The sequence below is a fragment of the Drosophila obscura genome, unplaced genomic scaffold (assembly GCF_018151105.1).
Source record: "Drosophila obscura isolate BZ-5 IFL unplaced genomic scaffold, ASM1815110v1 contig_201, whole genome shotgun sequence".
Classification (NCBI taxonomy): Eukaryota; Metazoa; Arthropoda; class Insecta; order Diptera; family Drosophilidae; genus Drosophila; species Drosophila obscura.
In genome coordinates this window covers 360559-379537 of record NW_024542792.1, presented here as the reverse complement: position 1 = coordinate 379537, position 18979 = coordinate 360559, and the positions used below count along the sequence as shown (strand labels likewise).

General features: G+C 50.1%; 3 protein-coding genes across 3 annotated transcripts; 2 read left to right on the top strand and 1 right to left on the bottom strand.

The window, feature by feature from the left end:
• Window positions 1–956: 956 nt before the first annotated feature.
• Window positions 957–5470, bottom strand: LOC111075678 (centrosomal protein of 162 kDa). Its single transcript, XM_041593995.1, has 6 exons — window positions 4801–5470; window positions 4496–4709; window positions 3700–4412; window positions 1789–1988; window positions 1576–1728; window positions 957–1258 (listed from the first exon to the last, which is right to left on the bottom strand). The coding sequence occupies exons 1-6, from the start codon at window positions 5468–5470 to the stop codon at window positions 1133–1135; spliced, it is 2076 nt and encodes a 691-aa protein (XP_041449929.1). The 3' UTR covers window positions 957–1132.
• Window positions 5471–9481: 4011 nt separating this feature from the next.
• LOC111075676 (fibrous sheath CABYR-binding protein) lies at window positions 9482–13575 on the top strand. Its single transcript, XM_022369120.2, is given in 7 exon segments — window positions 9482–10263; window positions 10265–11648; window positions 11717–11905; window positions 12403–12544; window positions 12626–13151; window positions 13240–13392; window positions 13394–13575. Coding segments are annotated over 7 exon segments (3309 nt in total). The 5' UTR covers window positions 9482–9498; the 3' UTR covers window positions 13544–13575.
• Window positions 13576–14398: 823 nt separating this feature from the next.
• On the top strand, window positions 14399–17447 carry LOC111082053 (mast cell carboxypeptidase A). The gene is made up of 5 exons (XM_022378227.2): window positions 14399–14412; window positions 15067–15374; window positions 15792–16127; window positions 16215–16581; window positions 16650–17447. The coding sequence occupies exons 1-5, from the start codon at window positions 14399–14401 to the stop codon at window positions 17416–17418; spliced, it is 1794 nt and encodes a 597-aa protein (XP_022233919.2). The 3' UTR covers window positions 17419–17447.
• Window positions 17448–18979: the final 1532 nt, after the last annotated feature.

Sequence of the window (18979 nt, the reverse complement as noted above, 5' to 3'; positions counted from 1 at the left end):
TCTTCGTATTTTAATCTCTACTTTTGGGCTTTACCGTTTTCGAACCTTCCTGTGGATTGTTTTCGTGTTGTTTCTTTTTTTTTTTTGTGTGTGTTTCTGTTCTGGTTCTGATTCTGCTTTTTGTTTTTCACTTTTTTAAAGTTTTCTACGCATAACTCTAGACACAATAACTGGATTGGGGTACAAAAAAAAAGGGAAATCGACCCGTGTACATTGGTAAAACGTTAAATTTTTTGGGACTCTTAGGACTGCATCCTACGCTCCTTTTCTTTGGTATACAAATCAAATATATAATATTCAAATTTAGGTCGCTGCCATATCGGTGCGAGTGTAAGTACTGGCTATATAAATACATATATATATATACAATAATTGGGTTCTTATTGCTAGGAGGACAACTTTCACTTTTTCATCTTCATCTTTGTTCACTTTTCATTTCATGGAACAGAACCATGCAACAGGTTGTCTCTCTCTCTCATTTATGGGATCATCATTTGGTTGTTTCTTTCTTTTTTATGCGTGTTGCCTCTCTCTATGTCTCTCTCTCTCTTTCTTATGTGTATGTGTGTGTGTATTAATTTTGAACAATTAAATTTCTACATTCAAACACTGACATTTAAAATACTTTGCTTGCCTGCTCCAAGCACAACAACTACAATAAAATTAGCTTTAGTCTTAAATATATATTTAATACTCTCTTTAAATCCTCCAAGGCAAGAAGACAGGGGAGACTGCAGCTGCTGGAATGCATGGAAATCAAATCTTAAATCTATATAAACTGTTGGCTAGCTGATCAATTCATCATTTATTGTTTTTCTTTTGAACACACACACTTAATTTTTAGTCCAAAATTTAAATTAATTCCAGGCAGAAATTGTTTTTTTTTTTTTTTTTTTTTAGTTAAATTTCTTTTTCAGCTGCAATCTTGGATGGGTCCCGTTCCCGTTTCCGGTCCTCTGCCCATTCTGACTTAAAATAGTTCTTCAACGAAATTCTAGATATTCTTTTGGTTTTTCGACGGACTCTGGACACATTGGCTGGCTGACTGGTCGGACGACGGCTTTGAATTGAACATGGCAAATACTATAATCTAATTGTGTATCTCTGCGAGTGAAGTTTCACATTCGAGTGTTTATTTATTGTTGTTCTCCTGCATTAGATCCTCGAGCGCACCATTGAGACGTCCCTTGCTGAGCGCCTCCACCAGCATATGCAGTCGATCCTCCCGCTCCGAGTGACGGCGCTCCAACAGCGACACCTGTGAAGCACACACACACACACAAACGCGTTAATAGAGCTCGCTCAAGGCCCAATTCGTGCACAGAGAAGGAAAGATAAAAGTAATCTAAATCAAAATCAAAATCCAAACCTCGATTTGGTCTTGAGAATCTAACGAAATTTAGTTAGACCATTATTTTTCAGTCGGTTTTGTCGTATGGGGGGCTGTTTGTCCTGATTGTCTCTCTGGGTTTGAGCCATTGGTTTGACTTGAATTTGGGTCTGGGTGTGGGTCTGTTTCTGGTTCTGATTTTGGTTCTGGGTTCTGGCTAAGCTGCTGTCTGTTGGGGGATATACCTTGGCCTTGAGTGCATAGTAGTCGACGGGCACCTTTCGCCGCTTCTGGGTGGCAAAGGCCTCCTCCCGCTCGTTCAGACGCTGCTTGAGAATGCGCACCGTCTCATTGCAGGTGGCCAGCTCCCGTTCATGGGCACTTTGCAGGGTCTTCAGCTACAAAAACACAGAGATCAGTTTGAGGGGAAGGGCGGCTGTTTAGCTGTGTTGGCTTACATCCTGCAATCGCTTGTCGTGGAGCGTCTTGTAGTCAGCCTCCAGCAGGCGGTATTTATTTTGGGCCTCCTTCAGCGCCTGACTGTCAGTGGCGGCTGGAATATGATCGGGATAATGATCGTAGACACTGGAACGACGCTGTGCCGAGGCGCCACTGCTGCCGCTGCCGCTGCCACTCGCCTGGCACTTGGCGGTGGTGCCTGTGAAAGAAAGACATTAAATATTTGACTAGAAATTAAAAAGAAAATTTGCTTAAGAATTCATCGGTGAATCCCGCTCCCGTCACGGCTTATGTAAGTGCCCGAAGGGTTCATTGAGCCCGCCCCCCCCGCCAGTTTTGTGTGTGATTTCTGTTACGAATTTAACGTTTTCACAAATGGATTGCATAATCGTCGGGGGCAGCAGACGGGAGCCCAAAAAGAAATGAAGAGCGATTTGCATTTTTACACGCGCGTACGAAAATTAAAACATTTTTTTTGTGGCCCACCACTGCTGCTGCCGCTGCTGCTGCTGATGATGCTATTTATGCGACGGCTGTTGTGTTCTGTCCGCTTTTGGCATTTACAATTATTAACAAAGCAAATTTGACGGAGCGACGGCTCATTAATTAGCCCACAAAACGCACGTCCAAGAAAGAAAGAAAAAAAAACGTCCAAAAACGAAACAAGAAAGCAAAGACAGGGCCTGGACACGCCGACGCCTGCTGTACCCTATTAACTGATTTGTGAACAGTCAGACAGACGTAAAGCAAAAACATTTAGGAATCGCTCATTTAATTATTATTTATCTCTCAGCACAGCAGAGGGTTTCGAATCATATTTTCTATAGCATTGGGGTACGGATATACCATTTGGAATCAGGATTACGAGCTACTAAATGAAGTAAATATTTAAGCACCAAAAACATGACGAGCAATGGCAGTAGTTCGATTGAAAAGAAAAAAAAATTAAAAAAAAAAAAATTAAAAGTGTACACCAAGAGCTAAATGCTAGCTAACTGCTGCCGATCAGTGATCACTGATCAGTTATCACATATTCAGTGATCAAACTCTTAATACCACTGCTATATACAGGATAAACTTTGCTGTTTGTCACAGCTGCGACCACCAAGTCATGAAATTATAAAACTTGTGCCAGCATGCTGGCCTGGCTACAGACTCGATCTGCGATCACCGATTCCCAGCCAGGCGGCATCGTCCAGCGACCCGAAACCCAAAACCCGAAACAGCGTCTTTGACTTTGACTTTCGCTTTCGAATTTTCTTTTTCGAACAGCAACAAAATTCAAATTCAAATCCAAATCAAGCAAATGTAAACAACAAGCTATAGACAGCAGGCAGGCAGGCAGGCAGCATGTGACATAACCAAGTGCCCGAGATGCCGTACGCTCTCTGCGATTGCCACTGCCACACACAGCCAGAGCCAGAGCCATTGCCTGGGAGTGGGTCTGGCACTGGGACTGGCACTGGCACTGGCACTGGAGTTGCTAGCCGGCTAGCCAAACGTGTTTGGTCTTGGGCATTGGCCGCTTAACGCTTGCGCAGCTTAGCTGAGCTTACAGCTGGGCCTGACTGGCTGACTGGCGGTCGATCGCTTGGCTGCAATTGCCGTTTGAAACGAGTGCAAAAAGTGGTCAAAAGGCCGACAGAGTCGACAGCCGTACAATGATTTATTCCAGCAATTTATTTGTCGTCTCTGGCTAGCTGGGAGCGGGAGTGGAGCCGAACCGAGTCGAGTCGAGTCGAGTGTACGTGCCGGCCGAGCAGAGAAAGTCCATAAATTACCGGCCATCCATCGTCGACCGAGTGACACAAACACACAGCCAAACCACAAGTAGCCAAAAGTGGTGGGAGGCGGGGAGGCATGCACACACGCGCGCGCGCATGCAGAGTTACAGTTACAGATACAAATACAGTGGAAGAGGCTGGGATAATCACCTGGATTGCTGGTCTCCCTATCCCGCTGCAGCTTCCGTATGGTCTTCTTGCACTCATCCAGCTCCCGTGTGAGCCGCTGCATCGCCTTGTTCTTGATGGCCAAGTCCACCCGCATGCCACGAACGGAGCTGAGCAGCTGCGACTCCTCCTTGCTGGCCAGCCCCGGTCCCGATCCCGTTCCCGATACCGAACCCGATCCCGTGCCATGGCTGTGGCTGTGACTCAGAACGGAGAGCGTGGAGTCCGATTGTGAGATTGGCAGCTTGGACACGGGCATCTGCTGACCAGCAGCCGCAGCAGCCAGGGGCCGACGCTGTGTGGTGGAGCTGGCACCGCTCTGCTTGGAGTTGGGGCGCGATGTATTTGGCGTGGAGTTGGCCGTGCTGCTGGTGCTGCTGCTGGCCGAGTGCTGCGCCTGCTGTTGCTGGGCATGGAGGTGGTGCTGCTGCTGGCACAGGAGCGCTGGCGATGGGCAGCCAATGGTGTTGGTGCTGTGATCGCGGGTCCCGTTTGTCGTTTGGGTCCCCGTGGCCGTGGTAATGGCAGCTGTGGTGGTGGGGCCATCGGCCTCTGCCTCCGTCTGTGTGCAGTTGTTGTAGAACCTGTCCGCTCGTTTCTGCATATACCGGTCCAAGGTGCGCACCTGCGACTCGATCTGCTCGTTCAGCTTCGTGTTGATCTCCTGCAGGCTGAGAGAGAGAGAGAAAAACAAACCACACAGAGATGGGATGGATTAGCCATCGATGGGGGGAGGTTCGGGGCTGAAGCTCACCTCAGGACCTGCGTCTCCAGGTCGGCAATGTGCGTCTCGTACTTGGACTGCACCGAGTTGAAGCGCGCCTGGACATTGGCCAAGATCTGCTGTGCCTTGTGATCCTGCTCCTTGGCGTCCGACTCCAGCTGGGCGATGCGCTGCTCCAGCAGCTTGCGGCTGTTCACATTCTCCTGGTCATTCAGCGAGCAGAGGCCCGAGCTCTTGGAGGCCACTAAAACGAAACGGAAGGGTAAGGGCGGGAATACTCGTATTAGTCAGCCGAGGAGAAGGAGGGGGGGTGAAACGGGAGAGAGACGACAAACCTATTAGCGCCGAAACGGAATCCGGATGCTTGCGCATCAGAATGCGCTCCATTTCGCGGCACTGTCGCTGCAGATCCTGTATGACGCGTGTGTCCTTGTCCTTGCTTTCGCCCGCACGCCGCCGCTCCTGCTGCGCCTCCTCCAGCTCCGCGCGCAGCGAGCGCTGCAGCTGCAGCGCGTCGCTTCGGTCACGGCGCGCCGCCTGCAGCTCCGACCTGAGCACGCCGGCGCACTCGTTCAGATGCTGCACATCCAGCTTGAGCATCTCCGACTCCTCCTGCAGGCGTCCGTTGTGGTCGCGGAGCGCACGCTGCGTCTGCGACAGCGAATCGCTTTGGAGGCGCACCGACGCCAGCCGCTCCTCGGTGTCCTTCAGCTGCTCCTGCAGCTGCTCGATCTCATGCTTGAGCGCATGCTCCCGCGAAACACTGCAGCCGATCTGCTCGATGGGCGAGCTGAGGGTGCTGACCAGATGCTTGGGCGAGCTGCCCACCGCCTTTTCGCTGTAGCTGGCCATGGGCCGAATGGGCTGGCTGTAGGCGGTCTGGCTGTAGATGTGCGTGTGGCTCTGGCTGCTGGTGGTGATCCTCGCCGGCACCGCTGCCGACGAAGAGGGCGTGGAGTTGCGCCGTGGCGCCGCATCCGTATCCACCTCAGCTGTCTCCTCCATCTGCAAGGGGAAAAGGAGGATTCGTAAGTTATGGGCGGACACGTGAAAGTGGGCGAGGGCGGCGGGGGCGGCGAGTAAACGGGCGCGTCGGGAGAATCGTCAAATACTTTGTCGGCGTCGTTGTTGTTTCTTTTCTCTCTCCATGTACAGTACAGCTCCGGTCTCTTTCTACTTAAATTTCTTCTGCTGTCTATCTATCGCCCACCCCATCCTCTCTCTTTCCCTCACTCTCTCTCTCCTCTTTCAAAGAAGTCGGCTGGGGAGGGGGAACAAAACTAAAACGAAACCAGTCGACAGTCACAATAAACCCACAATACAATGACAACTCCATGTCCCGTTGCACAGTGGAACAAAACTATGCGAAACGCCTGTACAAAATTTTGGGTGCAATTATCGATATCGATATTATAATCAATTATAATTGAGTGCACCGGACAGCCAGCTCCCTGGGAAATCCCTGGCACAACCTGGATTAGGATATAAACCCAAGCGATCCCCAAAGAAATTGCCGTGCATCCGTGCACAGAACTTGTCGCAAAGGTCATGCAGGTCACACATGGTGCCCACTGTATCCACTGGCCGCAAACCCTCGTCAAATGTTATCGACAGTCAACTGGCCGCGGCGGCAAGGGTATAAGAAGATAATTGTGATGATGTGGGCGTGCAGCAGCAGCAACAGCGCAACAACAACAACAACAACAATGCACTCAACAAAATATTGAAGAAGAAAGAAAGTTAGAGGCTGCCTCCTCCTCCTCCGCCTGTCACAGCTTCTCTGCCATCCATTGTCCGTTCGGCCTGTGCTTTTTCGGTGTGTATGTGTGTGTGTGTGTGTGTCGATGTGTGTTTTGTTTTTCTGAAGTTGATTTTTTTCGGCGCCTTACCTGACGCCGCCGATTGACTGACATTTACTCTAAGCGGTGCCGTGCCGCTGCTGCGCACTCGCCCACTCTCGCTTTCATCACGCCGTGATTGGGATTCTACCTGAAAAGCATCGCAAACCGCCCCCGACACCAACCAACGGCACCTCGCTTTTTTCCCCTACTGTCCGTCCATTCACTTCATTCATACTTTTGTTTAAGTTTTTTGTTTTGTTTTGTGGCTTTGCGCGCTGTCACTTTCCACTTTAAAACTCACTTGAAATACATAAATATGTCGCAGCTACATACATGTCATACATATGCACAAAGTATGTATGCCTTACAATCGATTCTGGCACATTTTTGGATGTTCCTAACTACAATCGTTCCTACGATCATTAAAAAAAAAACTCCTTTGGCACAAAAAAAGAGAAAACGGGATTGTATGTGGATCCTAAGAGCGGGACACTCTGAAATATGTACATGCATACCTGCATACATATGTATGTATGTATGAATCCTGTCAATTAATGTTGACTTATTTGTATGCGCTTACGATTGGAATCTCCTTAAGTGTGATTGCAGAATATTTTACAATGTATGAACATATGTACATATGTATGTAACGAACCGCCTGTTGATCTTGATCCTGCCCTCTTCATATGAGTTACATTATGAGTACATATCTACATATCCGAAATTTCACGACTGAGAGAGAGAGAGACTCGCCCCATGATGAAACTATAATAAGCTGTTGTGTTTCCTCTCTTTCGGGTCTTATTTATCACACACACACACACATCCAGTTAGAACTAAATTTGCTGTTGTGTCTGCAGTTTGTACGAGCGAAATAAGCTCCGAAGAGAGAGCGCGCGTGGCGGGAATACGTACACTTCGCGCCTATTCATACACATCCTATTGGGCACGCTCTCTCACATGACGCGGCGCACATTGAGTATCGCTGTTAAGAAGGGTTCTGCAGGAATGCTGGAATTGCGGAATGGCGAAATGGAGATGCAATGGATGCAAATTACTGTGACTTGGGGTTTGCGCCTTCGTTTAAGCTTACAAATACATATAATAAGTATAATCATATGCCAAAAAGGGTTCACTTTTTACGAGTATATCCTATAATCAATATCTAGTATCGAGTAAAAAATAACAAAAAGATTGCGCATAAGTGCGACCCACTGATGGACATTTGCTATGCCGTAAAGAGTGGCCTGTGTGTTGTGCAGTGCAGTGTAGTGTAGTATTAAGGACAATTTCACTACTTGACCCAGGTAATTCCAGCAATTTTTATGTGTGTGTGTGTGTGTGTTGCTTTGCAATTACTTGAACTCTCGCTCTTCCTCAATTGTCATTTGATAAACTCCACTTATAAAGTGAAAGGAGCGGCCAACAACAGCAACAGCCAACAGCAATGGTAACGGCGCCAATTGTTTGCGCGCGGTACGAGGTGCGGGTTGATTAGACAGCAGAGGGAGGAGCGTGGGGTAATACCAGCCAACAGACAACAGCCATAAGATGTGGATGTCGAGTATTTAATAAAAATCTGTATACATATGTATGTATGCATGTACATTTATTCAGAAATCATGTCAATGAGCCACAAAATTGGAAACTTTTCTGAAGCGCGAAACAACAAAACAACAACAACAACAAAACAAAACAACAACACATTGAGTGTGTATGCCAAGCATACATACATACGTACTGAAGCATCCAACGATGAATGAATCAATCAACGGATCAATCCAGAACGTATGTACATACATACATACATATGTACCCTGTGGGTGCGCCCATCCTGCTGCACTTCACTGCTAGCTATAGCTGGCTATAATCCATATTATCATATGGATACTGTGTACCCAATTCCAGTAACAATATGAGCAATGCCGGCATTGCTCGAGCAGTTAACACGCAATTGCCAATTGAAATCGATTATAAACTGAGGCCTGATTCAGTTGCAGTTAAATATGTAAATGGAAATGGAGTTTCAGAATGGCCTCAATGATAAGAGGAGAGCGCTGTGGCAGTGGCAGTGGCAATGGGAGTGCAGAACAGGCGGTTGGGGGGCGTGTGCCTGTGCACATAGAAAGTCGAGCAATCGATAATTATAATTATGACAGATGACAGCATTTTAGCACATAAATACATAATTATAAATGTTAATTAATCCGCAAAAGAAAAGCAATGAAAAGTTTTCCCTTTTGCCCCAGTAAATTGTTAAGCGCCCAAAGGAGTTGCCCTGTTCCAGTTCCACAGTTTCTATAGGGGAAATGTTGAAAATTATCGTTTATATTTTTTATTTATTATTAATTAAATAATTATTCTAATGTATTAATTTTTTTTTTATAAATCTAAATTCAACTTTGGAACTAAATTCCTCCGTGCTAAGCTGCGATTTATGCATGTAATCGCTTAAGAAAGTTAAAATAATCGAAATTGAATCTATTCACTGGCACTTTGATAATTCATTTTGTTTTGTTTATTTTTTTGTTCAGTTCCAGTTCCAGCTACCAGCTCCAGGCCCCAAAAGAAAGCGAGAGCGGGGATGCCATGGATGCCTGCCATATGGTTATGCCGATTGTCATTGTCATTGTCGTTGGCGACATTTGCCTGCCATCGTATGGGGGGGGTGGGGGGAGATTTACATAAAAGATCAAGACAATTTGGGGCTGAAGATTCGTGCAGCCGATAAGCAGGGGCGGGGCGGTGAGACTCTCCACAAGGAAGAGCTGCACAAGCTGCGGTGCGGTGCGGTGCGGTGCGCTGCGAAGCGGGGGCCAATGCCGCATTTACATACATAACACGATTGCTCCAAACACACACACACACACACATGCACATGGGACAACAGCTCTGTCGGGTAGCCCACTGTAAGTAACGCCGCTGCTGCTGCTGCTGCTGCTGCTGCTGTCGACGCAGCAGCTGGCTGGCCGCTGGCTGCGGCAGCTGAGAGAAATATCGAAAATGAAATGGCAATACTTTCCCAGCGCTGGTATAAAAGCGACACTCCACGAATGGGACATGTCTCATTACGGTTTAGTGTCAGATCTCGCAAAGATGTACAACGGGAGATCGCGTAGTGCTTTAAGGACGGGTCCCGGTCCAAGTCCCATTATCTTGCTCACCATAGCTGGCACCCTTCTGGGCGTCGCCATGCAGACGACGGCCATGTCGCTGGATCGCCTCGCCCTCGAACGTAACGAGCTGCCAGCCCCAGCCCCAGCCTCAGTCCCAGTCCAATCGGAACAGCTGCAGCAGCAGAACAATCTGTTGGTGGATGACATGAAGCTGGCCTCGCTACCCACCGCCGGTGGCGATACGGACATGTACATGCTGGTGCCGGAGTCGGTGGCCAGCCAGCTGGATGCAGCGGATCGCAACACAATTGAGAGCGCAGCCGAATCCGATGCGGACGCCGAACTGCCGGGCAGCTCGGACATGCTCATGCTGGAGAGCGACGACACGCCGGCCATGCAGCTCGTGGAGCTGCCCAGCGACATTACCGTGGCCGAAACGGCAGCAGAAGGCGAGCCAGAAGCAGTGCCCGACACCCAGGCCGAGATCCACAGCCAGCCGGAGATGATCGAAGAGCATGTGGTGGAGCATTCGGTGGAGGGAACAGTCGCCAGCAACCAGAAGCTCGGCAGCAGCCAGGAGGCGCAGCTGGAGAACGCCGAGCAGGCCGTGGAAACAGCCACAGAGGCGGCTCCATCGGCAGCTCCACTCGAGGAGGAAGAGGAGCAGGTGCAGGAGGAGCAGGGCGTGCCCTCCAATGATGAACCAGCGGCAGGCGCGGAGGATGAGGATGAGCCCAGTACGGCCACGGAGAGTGCTGCTGAAATCATTGCCGAAGCCGTTGAAGAAGTGGAAAAGGAACTCGAACAGTCTGCGGATCCAGAAGCAGCCTCCGTCCCCAGCAGAGGAGGAGCCAGAACACCAGCAGCAGAAGCAGCAGGAGGCGGAAAATTCCCAGCCCGAACAGCAGCAGCCACAGGAGGATCCCGAAACGCAGCCAGAAGCTGAGCCTGAGTCAGAGGCAGAGCCACAGCCACAGCCAGAGCAGGAAGAAAAGATTTCTGAGCCTGAACAAGCTCAAGCTGAATCCGAGCCCCAAGTGGTGCCCCAAGTGGAGCCGCACGTGGAGTCCCAAGCCGTGCCAGAGGAGCAGAAACCCAGTGAGAATGAGGTGGACACCACAGAAGCATCCCTGATGGACAGCATGGTCAAGGGCATCGAAGAAGGCCTCACCGCTGCCATGGACCACCTGGTGCCCGAGGAGATTGCAGAAGCAACAGAAGACAAACAGACAGAGAAGCAGAAAGAGCAGCAAGAGCAGCAGCAGGAGCAGCAGCAGGAGGAGCAGCACAAGGAATCACCAGCAGAGCTAGAGGAGCCCGAGGCCGAGACCAGTGAGCCAGTGGCTCAGGAGGTCGAGGAGGAGCAGTCCCCAGCCACAGAAGCGGCACCAATCAACGAGGAGCTGTCCCTGGGAGCAGCAGCAGCAGCAGTCCAGCCTGAAGAGTTGCAGGAAGCAGAGCAGGAAGCCCAACAGATTCAGATTCTAGCTGATGAGCCAGAAGAGATTTCCCCCCAGTCTTCAGACGTTGCTGTGCCAGCTGAGGCCGAGACTGAGCAGCCACAGGCAGCAGTGGAGGCAGCCGACGAGGCAGCAATCGAGCAGGAAGAACAACAGCCAGAGCCTGTGGCGGAGAACGAAACCCAATCCCCAATCGAGGCTGACAGGGAGGAGGACCAGAACGATGCCGAAGGTAACAACCAGGTGGAGCCAGTGGTGGCCCAGCAGGAGCCCGAAATGGAATCACAGCCAGAACCAGTGCCAGAGGCTGAGCCAGAAATGGAAGTCCAGCCAGCATCCCTCGAAGCGGAAGCCGAAAAGGAACAGACGCCCGTCGAAGTGGCAGTCGAAGCCGAGCCTGTGGCTGTGCCTGTGGCTGTGGTGGAGACCCCCCAACCTGAGCTGACCGCAGAGCCATCCATGCTGACCACCATTATACCGACAGTGCTGCCACAGTCCCCAGCGAAGCCCCAGTCGGAGCCGGCGAAGGAGACGATGGCACAGCTGCCCCTTCAGGTGGCCGACAGTGTGCTCAACTATGTGAATGCCTCGTTCCTGCTCCAGCAGCAGCAGCCGCAGGCGGATCTGCCCAGACCGGAGGAGCAGCCCGAGGAGGAAAGCCCCTTCAATGCCCATCTGCGACGCTACGATGGCGCCCAGGTGTGGCGCATTGTCGTCCAAACGGACAAGGACAAGCGACTGGCAGATGAGCTGCAATCCAAATACGGTAAGTTATGCACACTGGCGCACCTCCTCCAAGGATGTCACGCTAATGTTTCCACTCCTCCCATCTAGATGGCCAGCTGTGGAAGGAGGTGAAGCAGGAGGTGGACTATCTGCTGAAGCCGCAGGTCTTGGCTGCCGCGGAGCGTCATATCCGTGCCGCCAATCTATCCCGGATCGTGCTAATCGACAACCTGCAGCATGTCATCGAGGTGGAGAATCCACCGGCGGAGAAGATAGCCGAGCTGCAGAACCGCAAGGGTGAGTGTGGGGGCTGACAGACAGGTGGTTCAGTTGGTTGGGGGACTGAGACAGGGCACAGGGACAGGGTTGGACTAGGTGTCGCCACAAACGAGCATTTAATGGGGGGGGGGCAGGGCGTGTGAAAAGTCATCAAGCGAAAAGTGGCAGGACGCCGGCTCGAGCTGGATTGAGACTTACGGCAAAGGGTTTGCCATAGGAAAACCCACCCGCCCATGGGCCCCGCCACGTGCCACGCACCGCAGCAGAAGAAGAAGAAGCAAGCAAGCAAGCAGGAAGTGGAGTTGCTACAGTTGTTTAATCGATACCGACGGCCAGGCTGTTCTTGTCTTCAGACAAGAAGCGGAAAGAACAAGTCGAAAGGTCAGGATCGGCTAAGACCGAGGGGGTTGCTCAGGGACTCAGGCCTGGGGGGGTTGGGGGGTTTGTTACAAGTTGAACGAACCAAGTTGCTAAGTTGCTCTCTCCCACTCCCACTCCCACCCCACCCCACACAGGACACCGCTTGACGTGGCAGGCCTACCATCGCCTGGAGGACATACACGGCTTCATTGACTACATGGCAAAGACCTATCCGGACATCTGCTCCACCGAGATCATCGGCTACTCCGTGGAGAAGCGACCCCTCAAGATACTCAAGTAAGTTTTGCCACTCAAATCGGAGGCACCACCATGCACCATGCACCATGCACCACATACTGACCATCCATGCCGCAATAGAATCTCCAATGGAAATGCACGCAATCCGGGCGTTTGGATCGATGGTGGCATGCATGCCAGGGAGTGGATCAGTCCCGCCACAGTGACGTTCATTGCCAACCAGCTGGCGGAGGGCTGGGAGGATCTGCCCGAGCATATGCGCAGCATCAACTGGTACATCCATCCGGTGGCGAATCCCGATGGCTACGAGTACTCCCACACCACCGATCGGCTGTGGCGCAAGAATATGCGCGCCCATGGCCGGCAGTGTCCCGGCGTCGATCTCAATCGCAATTTTGGCTACAAGTGGGGCGGCAAGGGCACCTCGGCCAGTCCCTGCTCGCAGACGTATCGCGGCAGCAAGGCCTTCTCCGAGCCGGAGACCTTCTACATTTCAAAGTTCATCAGCGGCTTTCCGCGCGAAACCTTCCAGGCCTACCTCTCCTTCCACAGCTACGGCCAGTATATCCTCTATCCGTGGGGCTACGACTACCAGCTCACCCAGGATCGAGCCGATCTGGATCGTGTGGCGCGCCAGGCAGGCACGGTAAGTGATTCACAAATCTCTATGTCTCAATGAATTTTTGTAGCCAACCTAACACATACACTTCCTGATCTCTCTCTCTGCCACGTAGAGCATAACCAAGTCGACGGGCGTCAAGTATACGGTGGGCTCTTCGGCCACCACACTCTATCCGGCCGCCGGTGGCTCCGATGACTGGGCCAAGGGCATTGCCGGCATCAAGTATGCATACACCATCGAGATGGGTGACACTGGACGCTATGGCTTTCGTCCTGCCCGCCCGCTTCATTCAGTACAATGGCAAGGATGGCTACACCTTCGCCGACACCGTCGCCCGCGCCATAGCCCAGGGGCGTGGCAAGGCGGTGGCCAGGAACAGCAGCAGCGGCAGAGGCAGCAGTCGACGCCGCCACTAGAATGCAGGCAACAAGTGTGCCTGGGACCTAGTTAAATGCAAAATTTTTTTTTGTTTTTGTTTTTTGTTTTTATCTGCCCAAGGATGGGTTTATTTTTTTTTTTTTGCGCTATTTATATGAAAACTATTTATTTATTTAATAATTTATTGTACTTGTAACTAGACAAATTGAACAACAAAAACACAAAACACACACACAACAACAACAAAACTCATCGAAATAGACTGAGAAATGTTTATTAAAAAAAAAAAGAAATGAAAAAAAAAATATGTGTCGGTGATTTCTTTGACAATTTTGTCTAATATTTGGTGGCAGCCCTCAACAACAACAACAAAACTCAGTCGAAATTGACTAAGAAATGTTTATTTAAAAAAAAAAAAATAAAAAAAAAAATATGTGTCGGTGATTTCTTTGACAACTTTAGTGGCAGCCCTCAACAACAACAAAAAAAGCTCATCAAAATTAACTAGAAAATGTTTATTAAAAAAAAAAAGAAATGAAAAAAAAAAGTTTCGGTGATTTCTTTAACAACTTTAGTGGCAGCCCGTTCCGTTGTGCGAGCGTCAATTTCAATACAGTTGCTGGTTTACATGAGTCTGGAAACCAAAGTTGAAGCCCTACCTCTTATATAACAGCCACAAATACATAAATGTAATTTTGTCTAATATTTATATGGCTCAGTAACATGTTTCAGCCTCCTCCCCTTACAACCCACAACAAAATATAGCAGCTCAACGCTTTGCCAAGCTTTGCTTAGCCAGTAGAACAGTATGTACATATGTATGTGCCATATGCCTATACATACATGCAAGAATGACACAAAACAATAATAGAAAGACACGAGTTTTTGTGTGAATGAGCGCGCTTACGTAAGATAAGGCTCGTTGGCACAACATTTAAACGAAGAGGCACGAATTGAATGAGCGAGAATTTCGTTTGTCTACAAGATAGCCATATAATAGCGAGACAATCACATCACAAAATCAAATCGCATGGATGACAGCCATATCACAATAATTTTTACCATATCCAAATACTCACAACTGCTGGACCCGCCACTCGCTAGCTGTAGCACACGAGTATAACAGACGTGGCATATATTAGCACAGCCCACAGCCCAAAGTAAAAGTTCAGCTTTAAACAGAAGCATAAATACATGGAGCAGCCCAATTCGATGGATCGTTCTATGCAAATGCGATGGCGCACGGCATGGCCTTAATTGGAAACGGGGAGAGGCAAAGAATGGAGAAGCAGAGAATGGAGAATTGAGAACGTAGAGAAGCCCCGTTAGTCTGGAATCTGGACGGGAGGCTGACGAACGCCAAACAAATCGAACACATTAAAGCCAAATCAACAGCCAAATCGAACGCACAGACATTCCAGATTTGCTCCAGCACAGAGAAGCGAGCGAGAGAGAGAGAAAGCGAAGAATCATGCAGCTCATCTACCCACATCCATGGGCATTCGTGGCAGTGGCACTGGCAGGGGCGTGCCTTCTGCTGTGCGAACTGAGCCCGGCCCAGGCGTACGACACTCGCGCGCACCGACAATCGACTGCGGCTCCGCCTGCCCTTCTTCGGAGGGGGCGTGGGTCAACTGCTGCACTATCTGCGACCCCTGGAGGCTGCGGCCACTGATCCGGCCCGGCCGGGCGGCCGTCGTTCGGAGCTGCGCAGCGAGCTGGATGCCAATCATGTGACCTACCGCGGCTGGCAGCTCTGGAAGCTCAACTTCAATGTCACCCGTGTCGAGGGCAGCGTGGAAGAGGAGGAGGAGCAGCAGCAATCTGGTTCCCCGGATGCGGAGTTCAACGAGGTGGTGGAGAAGTTTGGTGAGTGAACAGCACAACAAAAAAGGTCGAGCTCCACTTGCTCCTCCCAGGGCGCGTCCAATTATAAAGCGATTCCCTCATCGAAGCGAAGCGAAGAGAAGCGAAGAGAAGAGAAAATTGTCAAGCGGCCAGCGGCAGAAATTCAATTCAACAAAAAGAATAATCGATAAATCAGGGGAAATGGAAGGGGAGGGGAGTGGAGGGGTTGGCCAGGCCAGGGCAGGGCAGGTCAGGTCACGCATAAATTTAGCATAAATCCATGAGAATGGACCGAGAATTCGGAAAGAAGAACCGTTAACCGCGACCCCAGAACGCGACCCTCTTTCGATGGGGGGAGCGCGGCTCAGTTTCAGTTCTGATTTCGGCCGTGGAGCGTGGCTTGAAGCGCGATGCTGCTGCTGCTGCTGTTGACTGTATTGCTGACTGCTTTGCTGATGATCCCCAACAGCCTTGGCCAGCTGCTGCTCTGGCGCAGTGTCGCCCTGCCGGAGCTCTCGGGCCTGTCCGAACTGCCGCTGGCCCTGTGGTCGCTCAATGGCAGCGATCTGTATGCCACCACCTTCGAGAGTCTGCAGTGGCTGTCGCCGATGGATCTGCGACGATTCGATTTCGTGTCGCCGAGCTCCTCCTATCAGATAAATCGACGCTACAGGAACAGCTCGACGGTGCAGCGCTACTACGGCCATCAGCTGTGGAAGCTGCACGAGACGCGACTGAGCCAGCCGCAGCTCAGAGCCTTCTGGCGGCACTTTGGTAGCTTAGAGCCCACCCATCCACTGACCCACAGCCGAATTCAAGTGTCTATTCTGTTCTGTTCTGTTCTGTCTGTTCTGTTTGCAGGCAGCGAGGTGTGGAACATCAACCAGGACGGCATTGACATTGTCATCGAGCAGAAGAACGTGGCCGCTGCCCGCCAGTTCATGCAGCAGGTGAGCTTCAGCTACAACGTGATGATCGACGACATGGAGACGGCCATTGACGAGACATACGCAGAGGTGGCATCGCTTGAGGGTCTCAACGACGAGGGCCAGCAGAATCAGTCGCGGCCCTGGCTGGAGCGTGAGGGTATGCTGTTGACCTGGCGGCGGTATCACGACCACGGCGACATCCAGCAGTTCCTTCAAACGCAGCTCGACGCCCACTCGGAGCTGGTGGAGATCGTTCAGATCGGTGTCACACGCAACAAGCGACCACTGGAGGTAATCAGGTGCGTACCCCAATGGACAATGGCATGGGAATCGTCTCTCATTTGGTCTGACCCTTTCCCCTTCTTAGGGTATCGAATGGCAAGCCACAGAACTGGGCCATCTTTGTGGATGCGGGACTGCAGGCCCGCGACTGGCTCAGTCCCGCTGCCCTCACCTATGCCATATCGAAGCTGACGCACCTATGGACGGAGGGCAAGCTGGAGAAGATGATGCGCCGCATCGACTGGTACTTCCTGCCGCTGGCCAATCCCGATGGCTACCAGTACTCCCGCCAGACGGATCGCCTGTGGACAAAGAATCGCGGCTATGACAGCGACAGCGGCTGCTATGGCGTCAATTTGGATCGCAACTTCGAGTACGGCTGGGGTGCGGCGGGATCCACGGGTAATCCCTGCAAGAATCTGTACAAAGGCGCCGCGCGCTTCTCCGAGCCCGAGACGCGGGCTTTGCGCAATTTTCTGCTGGGAATGCGCGACTATCTGGGCGGCTATGTCTCCCTGGGTGGCTATGGCCAGACCGTTACCTATCCGTGGGGCGATGCCGACTACGTGACGGAGAATCAGCGACAGCTGAGGGAGACGGCCCGCCAGGCGGTGCTCAATTTGCGGCGCCTCAACCAGGCCGAGTACTCTGCGGGCACCAGCTACCGCCAGAAGCTGGCACGTCCGGGCAACTCCGCCGACTGGGTGCAGGATCGCATCGAGCCGCAGTTCGTGTACAATGTGTTCCTCAAGGATCAGGGTCGCTACGGCTACCTTATGCCGCCCCACTACATTGTGGAGTCCGGCGAGGAGGTCTACGACTTTCTGCGCACCATCGCCCAGCAGCTGCAGTGAGCAGCAAAGTCTCTGCGCCCCACAAAGTCTCTTCCTCCTCCCCGTAACTGTAGTAATTTATTCTCTTTTTTTCTTTTTTTTTAATTAATTAATTTAAATGAATTAAATTCAAAACTGCATTCCATTGGTGACATTTATGTGGATAATAAATGCAGGGATAGGGATTCAAGTGTCGATCATCGCCATAAAGCAGTGGTCGGCACGCACACAATCACATGTTTTTCAGTGCCTTTGTGTGCGTAAGCAGCAGGCAACGGAACGGAACGGAACATTTTATCGGGCAGAAAACCCACTGTGTAATACACGTGTAATACAGCGCCTTTTCCTATGCACAATAGATAGGGACGCGCCGATGCCTGCTATAACGATTCATGCTCGCATCTTAACAACTTATTGATAGCAATGGTAGATCAGATATACTCTGTCTAGGAAGCCCATATGCTGAGGCTGAGCCTTGTAGCCAATGCCAAAAGGCTCCTTTCACTGACCCACTGAACTATTGCCATTGGACCAATTGGGCAGCCATTCAGCTTAGTGCTGCTTAGTGGTAGTATTTATTTATGTATATTTCCATGGATTTTGTGCATTAAAAATGTTACCCAACAAAATTATTTATACTCTTTTTTTATAGCTTTCAATTTAATGTTAAGCAAATTGGCACGAAAAAATACAGCAAAACGGAGGGTCAACAATTTATTGGGTTGATGAAAGTAACAAAAAATATACCGTTAGCCGTGATTTTGCCATTTTTCTGTGCATTTTTTTTTTTTATTTGAATTTGTAAGTTCTTCGCGAAAGGAACTTCTATCATGAATGATCTCTCTTTTCGGAGCTAATAATAAAGGAAAAAAATGAATAATTTAAAAATATGCCGAAAAAAAATTAACTTTTGTTGATTTTCACATCGAAGTAAAATAATTGGTTAAATTATGTTAAGTTTCAATCATAAAATATATAAGAACGGTACAAAATGATATGGCTATGTGTGTTTTTAATTCACTTTTAATATTTATTTATTCATTAGGTTAGGTTAGGGCGCTGTCAGGCTCACACACGCAGGCCTTATCACTGCCAGGTGAGACGCGATCTCAGCAGCTAAAGCGCTCCTAAAATTTGCCACGTTTCTGGAACAGATTGTGGATATTTCTGATATGTCAGCTATGAAGGGCGAGAGCCCAAGTGTTCTACTGAGAGCCGAGCAGGAGCAGAAAAGGTTTTGCACTGTTTCCTGCTCTTCCTCTTCCCCGTATAGAAAGCATCAAAGAGGAATAGAGTGAATATTAGATACATATTAGATTAGATAGGCAAATGAAGTAACTTTCAGTAACGATTTCTAAGCCTAACCGAAATCAACAGCAATAAATTTAGGCAAGGCAAAAAAATGGAAAGAGAAACCCGTTGCCTACTTTGGGGCGGATCGTGCAAATCAAAGCTTTAGCCATAAATACATACATACATATGTAGAACAGTTTGTAGTAACTTTGCTAAAACGGGCAACGATTCGAAGATGTTCTCGAGGGGGGCCCGCTGGCCCGTCCAGTTGCTGGCATGGAAAGCTGTG

Excerpts from the sequence above, each read along its gene's own strand:
- LOC111075678 (XM_041593995.1), bottom strand. The coding sequence starts at position 5,470 with ATGGAGGAGACAGCTGAGGTGGATACGGATGCGGCGCCACGGCGCAAC. Across the intron at positions 4,413-4,495 it reads CTGGAGACGCAGGTCCTGAG|CCTGCAGGAGATCAACACGA; the intron begins GTGAGCTTCAGC and ends TCTCTCTCTCAG. Across the intron at positions 1,259-1,575 it reads ACTATGCACTCAAGGCCAAG|GTGTCGCTGTTGGAGCGCCG; the intron begins GTATATCCCCCA and ends TGTGCTTCACAG.
- LOC111082053 (XM_022378227.2), top strand. Across the intron at positions 16,128-16,214 it reads AGCCTTCTGGCGGCACTTTG|GCAGCGAGGTGTGGAACATC; the intron begins GTAGCTTAGAGC and ends TTCTGTTTGCAG. Across the intron at positions 16,582-16,649 it reads CGACCACTGGAGGTAATCAG|GGTATCGAATGGCAAGCCAC; the intron begins GTGCGTACCCCA and ends TCCCCTTCTTAG.